This window comes from Simochromis diagramma, unplaced genomic scaffold (assembly GCF_900408965.1).
Source record: "Simochromis diagramma unplaced genomic scaffold, fSimDia1.1 OVJJ01000753.1, whole genome shotgun sequence".
In the NCBI taxonomy this organism is placed as follows: Eukaryota; Metazoa; Chordata; class Actinopteri; order Cichliformes; family Cichlidae; genus Simochromis; species Simochromis diagramma.
This window is the reverse complement of record NW_024387523.1, coordinates 18,414,006-18,427,182: the sequence shown is the minus strand read 5'-3', so window position 1 is coordinate 18,427,182 and position 13,177 is coordinate 18,414,006. Positions and strand designations below refer to the sequence as shown.

The following is a 13,177-nucleotide window of genomic DNA, read 5'->3' as shown; positions in this document are numbered from 1 at the left end:
CTCAATTTGAGCACTCAGAGCACTTTCTATTACAAGTCTCATTCATCCAGTCTCACACACACATTCATATAGTGCAACATTTGCTGAACATTTGGACTTCAGGTTGGCTGTAGCTTGAGAGGTAGAGCAGATCATCTAATAATTGTAAGGTTGGTGGTTGATCCCTGTCTGCTCTAGCCTGCATGCCAAAGCGCCTCGGGCAAGATGCTGGAACATTCTGACGCGATCACTGCAGTCTGAATAGTAGGTAGAAAGCACGTCATAAGAACCACTTCATTTATAATTTACAAGGAAATTTCAACCGACTGGAGTAGCTGGGGAATGAACCACCAACCTTTCGATTGCTCGACAACCTGCTCAACCCGATCCACAGCCGCTGATAATATAAAAACACTGGCATTATTTCCACAGCATTTTGACTCATGCAAACATACTGCACAGGTGCTGTTACCTGTTGGAGCAGTGATTTCCAAGGGATACAAATAGGACATATGCACTATAAGATAATGCTGCACACAGTAAATGATCACCTGGACAAAGTCTGAGGCACTTCATCAGACTCGATATCGCTTGAGAACAGCTGAGTTTTAATAGCCTAAACACGGTGTTACTTATTACAAACTTAATATTTGCATATAGTCACTCTTTTGGATAAGCGCAATAAGGATAGAGAAAGATGGAAATACATATTTATAACTTTATGGGGAAAGACCAATAAACTCACAATAAATTATCTCCAATAAGCTCTCACATGCAAGAATCTTTTGACGTACATGATAAGACAAATACTGTAGTTTGATTGCAGATTAAAGCATCAACTTGCTGTGCTCCCAAATCTTCTCTGGTGGCATCTTTCCCTTTCTACCCTCACGTCCCATCTTGCTTTTCTAATTTTAGCTCTTCAGGTACCTTTTTTAGTTTCTTCTTCTGTTGTCATGTTTTGGGCCCATCTCAAATCCCCAACACACAGATACTTACCTGTGAGGAGGCGGCTGGCTCGGTGACCGTGACCTCATTCTGACCATGTCGGAACGGGAGCAGTGATTGGGAGAAATCACTTGCTCTGGCACTGAGAGGGTGGAGCTATGGAATTCGCGCCCATTCTGTCTGTAGTCTGCACACAGAGAAACAGAGCAGGAGTTCAACCATCAACCCTGACTCAGTTATTTTGTAATCTCAAGTTATGCAGTCACATTTATGTCATAATCCTCAAATGGTTTACCTTAAGCAGTTTGAGGAACTTATAAAATGATTAGATTCCCATTGTCTTACAGCAGCATGTTTTTAATCCACTTGAGCCAGCTAGTATTCTCTCCTGTATCCTTTAAAATGAGACTGCAGTGAATGATGGGATATGGAGTTTACCTGATATCACCCCAATGCCGTCTTCACAGTCATAATCTGAAAACTCGCTGTCACTGATCCTCTGAGACCCTGCAGATGGAGAGAGGGAGGACATTTAAGCCTGTAAGCAGCTCATCTGTAATCTTCTACAAGAAGGTCAACAAATCTAACACTCCAGACCGAACAGCCAGAGGACAAACCAGTTAACGCAGGAGCAATAAAAGACACATTCATCTGATATTACACACAGACTCCCTTAAACCTTTTACAACTCCTTGACCAGAACCTTTTCATCCACATCCACATCAGCCTTTAACAAATGCGTGAAATTTAGCAGCAGTCAGAGTATCGGACTGAATGCTGAAATTAATAATTTTCTGGCCACACAAAGGCCAGCATGTTTATACACAAATAAGATTTCTGCATTAGTCCCAAAAGTGAAGCAGAGTGGTCAGAGTTTGATGATAGGTGGCTGCATGAGAGATTAAGGTACTAGAAAGAGAACATTTATAGATGGCATCATGAGTGTGTATCAGTGTACCAAAATGAAGTCAACTTCCTGTTAAAGCATAAAAACATCCAAACAAAAGATCCAAGGAGGAAAGTAGAGATGAGTGTGTCACTTGCTCTCATCTTTTAAAGAGAAATGTGGAGCAATAAAACCCATCCAGCAAAGATCAGCTGGAAGAAAAATATAAAGAGCGATAGAACACCTGTGGGAATTTGAGCAGCACTGACCTCCTCCGTCCTGAGGAGTCCATGCTCACGACTTTAACATGAGTCTCTCTGCAGAAATAAAGCTGGACATAACAACTGCATCACTGTTATAGAAATGATGCAGTGATCACTTCTGTTCTCTGATTTATTTTTCTGTTGTGAACTCCAGATCAGCGATGGGTCATATTTTGTTCCACGGGGCCATACAGTGCTATCAATATCATAAATGAAATCCATCTCACAGGGTAATTGAACTAAAACACAGTTACAGGTTACAATGGCAATACTGACAAAAAAAAAAAAAATCTGCCTTCGAAATTAAGCAACATTTTGACCAGCTATCTGATATGTACCACTGGTTAGGTCATTGTAGCTGTTCACCTGAGGATTTCCAACCATAAAACTCCTCATAAAACTGTGTCTTACTTGTTGTTTTTTTGTTTTAAGAAGTTGAATTGGGCTGACCATATGTTCATATATTCAACATCCTACACCTAGAACGTCCAATTGACTCCTCCTGGTACAACATCAAAGATCTCCCACAAGAAGATCCAGAACTCCCTTGAGAGATTTACCAATAATCCATTGAACAGTCTGTCCAGAACCTTTTCATGCACAGTTTGACATGTCTTCAAGTATTATATGGAACCCAATAACCTTCTGGATGCACTCGCTCTAATCAATCATTCCAGGATCCAGGCAGCTAGTTCTGTTCTAGTCCCTCAACCCTAATCATCAAGTTTTGAGTAGCTGAGGTACAGATATTTCAAGAACTACGTCTCCCATGATTTGGCTACATAATATCTTTCATGAGAGCTTTCTGCCTGGTAAAATAACATTTAATTGCATCACTATGATATGATCAGGCAGGGCTATATTTGTGCAGCAATTATCAATCAATGACTTATTAAAACTATAAATACTAAATAGCACTTGAAATGGATAGCTTAGCATCACACAGGGAAATGCCATAGAGGTCAGCATTAGCAACAGAGGGTCAGAAGCTCACTCGTGCATGCACACACACACACACACACACACACACACACACACACACACACACACACACACGCACACACACGGGCGCACGTTTTTACCTGAGTTATAGTAATGACCTTTGTCTAGCAAAGCGTTGTGGATGATTTAAAATAAAGAAAAACAAATGAAACAAAAGAAGAAGAAGAAGACGTTAACAATAAAGCATAATAAACAAATAAAGAAATGAATGAGAGGACTGGTGTTGGATTGGATCTGCCAGAGGCCTGCTCTGCTGTGACTGGTTGTTAGGTTGTTGGACTAAACATTCACTGATGAAATAAGCCCAATCCAACATTCTTTCATTTTGAGCTCTTCTACAATTGACTTCAGGGGCATACACGTAGGAAGAGCCCAGCAGCAACGTGGCAAGCAGAGACCATCGTGTTAGTGAAGCAAAGTGACTGTATAACGAGGTTTTTTCTCCCTTTTTCTTTGCTACTACCCGCTGACTATCAACAGAAACAAAGGCTACCATTGATAGACATATTAGAGGGTTTCAGCAACCAGAGGCTGGACTCTCCATTAAGTCTGCAAAAAGATGAATGTCAAGTTTTGGACTCCTTCACTCATTTGACTCTTGTCAATTTTTCGCAACAAATCTCAGCGTTCACCTTTCTCCTCTGACTCTATAACATGGTAAACCAGTTTGAACAAAACTTTAGCAACCGACTCATTTTCCAGTGATCAGAGCATATATCAACTACAGTGAAATTACCAGTCCCAGCAGAGGAGAGCATCCCTCCAAATGATCCATCAAATAACATGTTGTTGTGTGAGGTTGTGACACAGGTTTATTGTGTGTGTGTGTGTGTGTGTGTGTGTGTGTGTGTGTGTGTGTGTGTGTGTGTGTGTGTGTGTGTGTGTGTGTGTGTGTGTGTGAGTCTTACTCTGCAGCCTCCTGCTGCTGTGTGTGTGCTCAGCTTGCAGTCCCCTCCTCTGCAGGTAGGGGGAGGCTTTGGGCAGTGGCAGCGAGGAACCGTCATGAAGCTGCAGTTTGTACCAGTGAGGCTGATCGTCGAGCAGAGCCGACTCCATCTCTATCAGGATCTGACTCAGGAGAATGGATGCAAAACATACAGAGAACACTAAGAATATACAGAGTATGTAGAAAGGAGAACAAATAAAGAACTGGGAACAAACACATGGACCTGTTTTAGCATTTTCAGTGCTAATTAACACTAGAATCACAAAGGGGGTCACTTTGACCCCTTGGAATTTTCAAATTCTGTTAAATTAAAATTCCATCATCTCAGACTTCATGACTTTTCCGAAAATGTGTTTAATCATCTGTGAATTTAGGGGTGTGTGGGACAAGAAAAAAAAAAATCACGATCACTTATATTCAGAACTGCAGAGGACGTTATTCTGACCCCAATAAGTAATGTAAGACAACAAGTCACACTGGGTTGCCTAGCAACATGCATCATTTATTGGTATTTTGATATGTAGGCTGCAATAAGATGAACCAGTGCTAGGGATCTATAGTTCAATAAAAACTGAATAATTACTGCAGGACTGAACAGTAGGAATGGATAACGGTATCCGGTGCCATTATTATCTAACATAAATGGTAGTAACCAGACCGAAAAGCAGCGCACATTTCGGTGCTTTTTTCCTGAAATGTCATACACTTTGGATTCTAGCCAATCATTTTACCTTTCCCAGGATAGTAGGCGGGCCCAGGTACATACGTTCTTTCAGAGCAGAGCTACAGATTAAAAATGCCCAAGGCAAAGTGGTCAAAAGTCTGGCTGTACTTCACAGCAAAAAATACAAACTCAGCAGCCTGCAACAAGTGCTTTAAGGTGATACTGTGCAAAGGAGGTAACACCTCGAATCTGATGAAACACCTGGCGACGCATAGCGTTTTCTTAAAAGTTGAGAAATGCACCGTATTTGATAGCTTGCTGCAAGACCTCACACCGAGCACATCTACTGCGGGTGTGGTGCCTGTTATCGGTTGATGATGATGGCAGCAGCAGCCGTTCTTCTCTGGGTGAATAGCTTAATGTTGTTTGTGTGTAATTTACATTGAGTAGGCTAACCACGTTAGCCTATCGTCTGGCTGAGTGGTGCGACAGAAACAACCTTCTGCTTAACACTGAGAAGACCAAGGAGCTCATCGTGGACTACAGGAGGAATGCTGACCCACATCCACCCATCTACATTAAGGGGACGGCTGTGGAGCGTGTGAGCAGCTTCAAGTTCCTGGGAGTCCACATCTCCGAGGATCTCATCTGGACGACCAACTGCTCCAAGCTGGTCAAGAAGGCTCACCAGCGCCTCTTCTTCTTGAGGACTCTGAGGAAGAACCACCTGTCCTCAGACATCTTGGTGAACTTCTATCGTTGCACCATCGAGAGCATCCTGACCAACTGTATAACAGTCTGGTACGGGAACTGCTCTGCCTCGGACCGGAAGGCGTTGCAGAGGGTCGTGAAAACTGCCCAGCGCATCGCCGGAGCACCACTTCTTGCCATAAAGGACATCTACAGGAAGCGGTGTCTGAAAAGGGCTGGGAAAATCATCAAAGACCCCAGTCACCCATCACATGGACTCTTCACCCTCCTGCCCTCTGGGAGGCGCTACAGGAGCCTCCGGACTAAGACCACCAGGTACCGGAACAGCTTCTTCCCCACAGCTGTCAGACTCCTGAACTCTGCCTCCTGACATCTGACCCACGTTAAAACATGGACTGAACATACACACACCCACAACCACCTACACACACACACACACACACAATGGACAACCGTACCCTCAAAGACACAATAATAATATGGACTGAACACCACTCACAACCACTAGCACTTTATATAGCCTCTGTAGAAATTATCCACATATCTCACTTATCTTAACTGCACTACTGTATCATTCTGTACATACGATAATTTTTAATCCTACAACTGTTTATAACTTGCATAGTTCACATTTCTGTATAACTGTATATCTCAGATTTCTGTATAGTTTTTCATATTTATATCCTGTTCATAGCCTGTACATACTTATAGTTATAGAATATTCATAACATACTTCATATCGTGTACATTATAACATACCATAATAGACCCATTTCTGTAATATACTTACATATCTATATTATTGCTAATATATATTGTAATATATCTATATCACGGCTAAAGCACTTCTGGATGGATGCAAACTGCATTTCGTTGCCCTGTACCTGTGCAATGACAATAAAGTTGAATTCTATTCTATACCATATATATATATATATATATATATATATATATATATATATATATATATATATATATATATATATATATATATATATATATATATATATATATATATAAATAAATAAATAAAATGTTCTTCCTCTACCCCCCCATTTTTGCACATGTCGAGGAGCATGTCAGGTTACATTTCACTGTGTGTTATACTTGTATAACTATGCATGTGACAAATAAAGAACCTTGAACCTTATAGCTGCAGAAAAGGCTAACATTGTTATCTTTTTACTTAAAAACAGCTAAACATGAGAGGTTTTTGGACAAAGTGTGTGTTCTCCATTCTTTAAGCACCGGTTCGAGCACCGTTTAAGCACTGGCACCATTTCAAAAGTACCGGTTTGGCACCGGTATCGGATAAAACCTAAACGATACCCATCCCTACTGAACAGGTGATGGATGTGATGTCAAGGCAAGGCAGAGTAGGTCAGAACTGAACTGTTAAAGGTTCTTAGTTTAATGAGTTTTCCCCATATCCTCTCCATTGTTCTGTATTGTTCATGGATTCTCACCTCTCCCAAGAACTGGCTCTCCTCCTCTCGGACTCGAGCCTGGTCCCAGACTGTCAGCTCAAGCATTCGCTCTCTGAACTCACGTCGATGGACCGGAGAGTACATGAAGGTTTGGTTCCACCGAGGTTCCAATGACTTCTTCACTGTCTTTGTCCTCCGCTTACTCTTATCACTGTTAAAGGAGGAAGGTACAACTAACAGCCAATCACAGAGAATAGTCCACTACTGGTTTTAAAGGATATCAGAAGTTCTACAGTTTTACTTTTCAAGGAACCTCTGAGCCATAAAATACTGGTCTTTGATTGCTTTTTCACCTTCTATCTGGCAGGAAATAGATCTTGACGTATGGGTTCCGGGGTCGGCCGTCATCCCGAGCAGGAAGTTCTTTGGCTCCAAGAACGGTGACAATCAGTTGGTGGCCGACTTTATCATACCATAGCTTCACCTGTAGAATACCCACAACATCATCATTAGGACACCATAGTAATACAGAAGAAGCCTGGAGAACAACAAAAAAGGACCAAAGAAAAGAAGCTCCAGTCATCAGCAGGAGATACCCTGCAGAAAAGTTTTGTTAGCAGAGCAGAACAAAAGCACCTACAAATTCAAACAGACAATATAACCAATTACCAGCTGAGCCCAGTGAAACACCAGGTGATTGCTACAGAAAACCCAGAAAACCCAGTAAGATGATAACCAAAAGGGGACATGAAGAAAATTGTATCAACCCATAACTGTAATGGAACCCCAAGGAACAGCAACAGAGTCAGGACCCCTGGAAGGAACCTTAGAGAGTTTTTACAAAGCAAAAAGTAGAGGTACAAAACAGAATCACAAAACTGCAGGGGAGCCTTAGCATGAATACATATTGAAAAATAGTTATGGAACACAGCTAAAGGAGGCAAAATTCTTTGGAAGAGCAAAGGACCCTACAGACAAGAACAGTGCTAACAGAACTATACTGTAAAGTTCTCATATTTATACTACACTTTTTTACTCTTACCGACCGCTCAAAGTACTTTAACTACAAGGCACATTTTAGAACTGTCTCTAGCCACATAAGCTGAATCATTTAGAACAACAATGGATACCCTCAGAACCACTAAAACCAGAAACTTGGAGTACTTTGTTCTGCTTCTTCTGTGATACATTTATCTACAGCCTAAAAGACTACACTACAGAGTAAATAAAGATGAACATGCACACGCCGTCCTTTTCAACTTTTACCTGAATCCGGGGAACCAGAGGTTGCCTGTCCACAGTCTGAAAACACACATCACCATGGAAATGCTATTAACTGACTGCTGAGTGGCTGTGTTACGATGCAGTGCATGCTGGGTAAACTTACCGAGACCTGTCCAGACAGAACACTGGGGCTCATTGGAGATGTGACAGAGATGGATGGGCCAACTTTCTGAGAGTCAAAGGAACTGGAACCTGAACATTAAATAGACCAATTCTGAGTCAGCAGGAACTTTGTCCACTATCAGATCTATGGAAGTTCTTAATGAACAGGACAGATGTAGTTTTTGTTTTTTTATAGACTCACTGGAGTTCAGCTGGACATGGGCACTCTCTACTGATCTGGAAACATCTCTGAAGAACATAGAATCAGCAACAATCTGTTACTATGATGTCCTAAGAGAAGAGAACAACCTCAGAAATATTTTCTGCCTCTCAGCTTGATCAGAGACCCACCCTATTGGTCGACACACCACCAGCTCCACCTGTGGTTCTTGTTTGGAGTCCAGGATGATGTTGTAGACCTCATTAAATGTGGCTCCTTGAAGAACCCGACCGTTCCACTCCAGAACCTGATCTCCTAAAGAAGAAAAGATAACATTGTAGAGTCCATCTAATTCAGTTTTAGCAACCTCTAACTCAGTGAACAAAGTAACTAAGACCTATCAGGAAAATCAGTGTGTTTACCTGGTCTCAGGTGACCCACAGTATCAGCCAGACTACCTTTCTTCACCTTAGTGATGAAAGCACAGAGACGACCAGACTCTGTCATCTTTCCACCGACAACCTGCAAACACACAGCACCAAACTGTATTATCAAAAGAGGAGAATGAAGAGAAGAGAAGAATAGCGAAAGAAATAGTAAAAAGAAAAGGCAGTAGAACAAAGCAAAAGAAGGCCACCTTGAGTCCCAGCAGTGCTCCTGTATCTGCAGGAACAATTCCGTCCTTCATCCTCTTGTTCAGTAGAATTCGACCAATCAGACGCTCTCCATCCTTGGAGGGTTGCCATGTGACTGGCTGCTGATGATTCACAATGGGAAACACATGGTTACTAGGCAATAACAGCAACCAACAACAGTTCCGCATTCAGAACAGGATTTGTTTGATGGATTACTGACAAGGCAGGGCGTCAACTCACCATAGACATGGGAGCAGGCTCGCCATGCCAGGAACCATGATCCCACCACTGACTACTGTCCATGTCTCCTAGCAACCAGAAGAGGTTAAAGGTGTTTTTAAAACACATACACACGTCTTTGGATTGTAGGAGGAAGTGGGAGTATCCAGAGAGAAGCCACAAATGCACAATGTGAACCTGCAAAATCTACACAGGAAGAACTTTTGTGGGGGTCAATCTTTTGAGGATGCCAACGATCACATTTTTGAGTGAGAAGACAGATATTTGAAAGGAGTAAAAGAGGCCATCTATGTTCACTGTGAATGACCATCTTTGAACAGAGAGGATGGCTTATTACACCGTCTGCTATCTACAATGCATTCTGAGAGCCTTCCCAGTCATACTGAGCCACGCCTTTCTTTACACCTTGCCTCATGTGATGAGGCACATGGTAAATGCCTCATTAACGACCCTTCTAAGGGACAACCCCGCTCTAGGGTTTTAATACCTGGGACTAAGGTAGGACCAATAACCGACGATAGATGATATATTTGCGCAGGGGCAGACTTTTTGATGGGGAGAGCAATATATTCGTGCATGGAGTGATTTGTACATTTAGAATTTATACATTTTATTTAGAGGGAATATTTTACCTTCCTTACCTTTCTTTTCTACTTTTTGGACTATTCATTTATCTATTCATTTGAGATGCGCCAAATCAAACAAAAGACTTAAAGCTATGTTTGCTGGAAGAGACATTTTGATTTTTAACATACTTTTTGTTTAATTTTGTGTTTGTTGTTTGGTCGAGCATGTACGACAGATAAACACTGGAATGTGTAAACAAAGTTATAGTGGCAAAACAAAGCCAGTTTCTCTTTGTTTTCCTTCCAACCATTGTGGGGTTTTTAATTAAATAAAATGTTTGGTTTTTTTCTGAACATAGGCTACTGCCTTTCTTTCTTTCTGTTATGAGTTTGAGTAAATGAATTGCAGCATTTGGGCACACTCTGAGGAGGGTGCATTTGCTCATAGCTGGAAGACGGTGCCGTTAAAACAGCCCTATTATTTTTTTCCCTTGACTGCTTCTCTTAACTTTAACCAATATTATTAGCAAAGTTACTCTTGGGCAAATAAATAAATAAATCGCTCTTGTATAAACGATCAGCGAAAGGCTCAGCCTATCGTTGATGGTCGATAAATTTTACCAGTTGCCCAACATCACCTTGGACTCTCCACCGTTTGGTTTTAGAAATGAAGAAGCCTCTCAAATGAAACGTCTTCAAAGAACTTTAGGTCCAGTTGAGGTTTTTTCCAAGCTCCTTAGACTCCTCATGACCTGCATGTAACCTACACACACATCCTCTATGTACATTAACACCAACATGAAAATTGCTGAATAACGTTATCAATCAGCTGCTCAACAAGCTGAGGTTTTTGGCACCAATTATGGATCATCAACAGGAAGAATAGGAAGAACAGTTAACCTGCTGTAACCACACTTACTTACACGTCAATTCTCGGTTCTGGATGAGCAGAACAAAATGATGCGGCTGTAAACAGCCCATCCCTCAAAATAATCAAAATTTGATTTAAACTGTTAAAGCAGCAACTCTTCACATTAAGCAGAGCTGGTTTTAAGCAAACCAGGATGTCAATCATGTAGCAGCTCACCTGGTTCACCATCCATCACAGTTCACAGATTTTGTCTGTGAAAAGAACAATATGACCTTGAGTAATTATGGCCATTGGCCATTATGTGACCATAAGAAGTTTCACTAAAATCTGAACAATCCTCTAGGAGCACAATCGATTCTTGTGAATTATGGATGCACGGACTCTTCATTAGTCGTTAAAACAGAGGCACTAAAAATGACTGGTTAATAAACCTGAACAAATTCAACAATGGATAGATAAAAAATTAATTTAGTTTCAAACATCACCAGCATTGTTTTGAAAAGAATCCTTTGTAAAATGAACCCATGGACCCGAGCACAGAATGGATTTCCTCCTTTGTGCTGTATGAGGCTCCTTCTGCTTTTATTTCAATCTTCAGCAGTGAAATGCAGCTGCATCATCTTCACATTTCCTCTCTGAATGTTCCTCCTGGTCTTCATGTGAAGCTGTGCTGCATATGTGGACAGACATGCTATAGTCTGAATGCCTGAAGATACTTGACAAAACTAATCAGAACAGCCAAATCAGAACAGTAACACCAGATCACTGAAAGGTCATATTTATCTCAAACAAAATGTCAAAACATGTTGATGTGTGTACTTGTAATCATAGTTCTCCAAGTTACATAGCTTTCAAATGCTTCACTCACAGGTCCGCCTGGACGCCATGAAGGACAAGGAGGAGGCTTCAGGTGAGCAAGAGGAAGATGAGAAAGAACCTGTAATCCATGTAGCAGCCTCTCCTCCTCCTCACTGGGTTTCTGTGTGTTGTTTGTCCCGAGTACTGCCTGCAGGTTGCAGAGCAGTTCATTCCTGTCAGTAATGAGATTATTGGAGTCCAATTGTCAAGTGCATGTTTGTGCCTTCAGTACTTACAGTTAGTTTGGAGAAGACCCGAAATTGATAGAGGGGATCAACTTTGGGGGACTACTGCTACATTAACCCCACCCCCTTTCCCCCACCTTTCCACCAGATTAGAGTTGCTGAAACAGATGCCCAAAAATCCAGAAATTTTGCAGGTAATCACCAGAAGTCTAGCTCAGCAGCATAAACAGTCTGCTGGTTAAGGACCCCGCTGTATTGTGTGGTCACACACGAGCAGGTTAGTCTAGCGTGGCGTTCTCTCCTGCAGTCTGAGCTTCTATTCTTACGTCTCTGCAGTGACTCTTGATAATCCAGACTCTCCTCTTTTAATCCTATTGAAGTAGAGCAAAGATGGTGATTTGGAGGTCCGACAGCACTAGAGCGGCAGTCTCATGCGCTCTAATCTGGATCAGATTGTCAAACGATGTCTCCAGGATCTTTCAGAGTTCTCCAGGAATGGAACCATCAATTTTGGTGGCGAATGTGCTGGTTTTTGTTTTGGTCTAGGTGTTCTCAGAGTGACGGTAGCAGAGATTCTGTGTTACTTAGTCTCTTCAAGATTTAAGGGGAGGAGCCAAAAGTCATATGAGCGAATCAGAGCTCATGATCTCTGACCAGGTGATTTGTGGCCCAGTAACATAAATGCAACAGATTAACTTGTCAGCATGATGTCTGATTTCCTGAGAGGGGCCATCACTTTTCACTACAGCACAGGTCAGAGTCACAGGAGCTTTAATAACAGAGAGCAACCCCTTCTGGACCTCTTCAGAGCCAGAACACAGACCCTAAAAAGTACAATTTAATCAATATAATAATATAATGACCAAATCACAGAGAACCCTTCAAAGGAACAGAAATTATATCATTGTTATTCCATCCTCAAAACTTTCTAGAGCAGGGGTCGGCAACCCTAGGCACGCGTGCCACAGTTGGCACGCGAAGGGTTAACTGATGGCACAACCATAGCTGGACTGGCCATCGGGCATACCGGGCATTTGCTCGATGGGCCGATGATTTTTTTTTTTTGTAACGGTATAAACAATGAAGCAGAGACCCGAGGCGGCCGCCGGTCCAAGTGTCAGGTGAACTGTGAACTGAAGTGAACTGAACTTCAGGTAAGAAGTTATGACTGCAGTCTATCTGGGTTAGATATAAACCAAGTTTAGGTGCAGTTTATTTTCGTTGTGCTGACTTTTTACAGTCAGTTACAATAACTCGTACTGCGTACTAGCTAGCATGACGGAGTTTCTATACAGCTGGGTCGGTGCTATGATGTTACTGATAGTGAACTTTATTTTATTCATAAGATTAGTTAGTAGAGTTGCCAACCGTCCCGTAAAAAGACGGAATCGTCCCGCATTCAGAGAAATTATTACGCGTTTCGTGTTGAGCTGAGAAGGGACGCAGTTTG

At 41.8% G+C, this 13,177-nt stretch overlaps 1 protein-coding gene across 5 annotated transcripts in view; it reads right to left on the bottom strand.

Annotated features, from left to right (window-relative positions):
- LOC120726551 (regulating synaptic membrane exocytosis protein 2-like) overlaps positions 1–13,177 on the bottom strand; it is a 54,758-nt gene that overhangs the window by 23,871 nt on the left and 17,710 nt on the right. For all 5 annotated transcript variants that reach the window (XM_040020209.1, XM_040020211.1, XM_040020210.1 and 2 more), the window contains 12 exons: positions 9,248–9,315; positions 9,010–9,129; positions 8,795–8,894; positions 8,564–8,687; positions 8,415–8,461; positions 8,214–8,302; positions 8,093–8,128; positions 7,180–7,310; positions 6,866–7,037; positions 3,987–4,146; positions 1,366–1,434; positions 979–1,114 (listed from right to left, as the gene is read on the bottom strand). In XM_040020209.1, the coding sequence (XP_039876143.1) occupies positions 979–1,114; positions 1,366–1,434; positions 3,987–4,146; positions 6,866–7,037; positions 7,180–7,310; positions 8,093–8,128; positions 8,214–8,302; positions 8,415–8,461; positions 8,564–8,687; positions 8,795–8,894; positions 9,010–9,129; positions 9,248–9,315 (1,252 nt within the window). The remainder of the gene's footprint in view (positions 1–978; positions 1,115–1,365; positions 1,435–3,986; positions 4,147–6,865; positions 7,038–7,179; positions 7,311–8,092; positions 8,129–8,213; positions 8,303–8,414; positions 8,462–8,563; positions 8,688–8,794; positions 8,895–9,009; positions 9,130–9,247; positions 9,316–13,177) is intronic.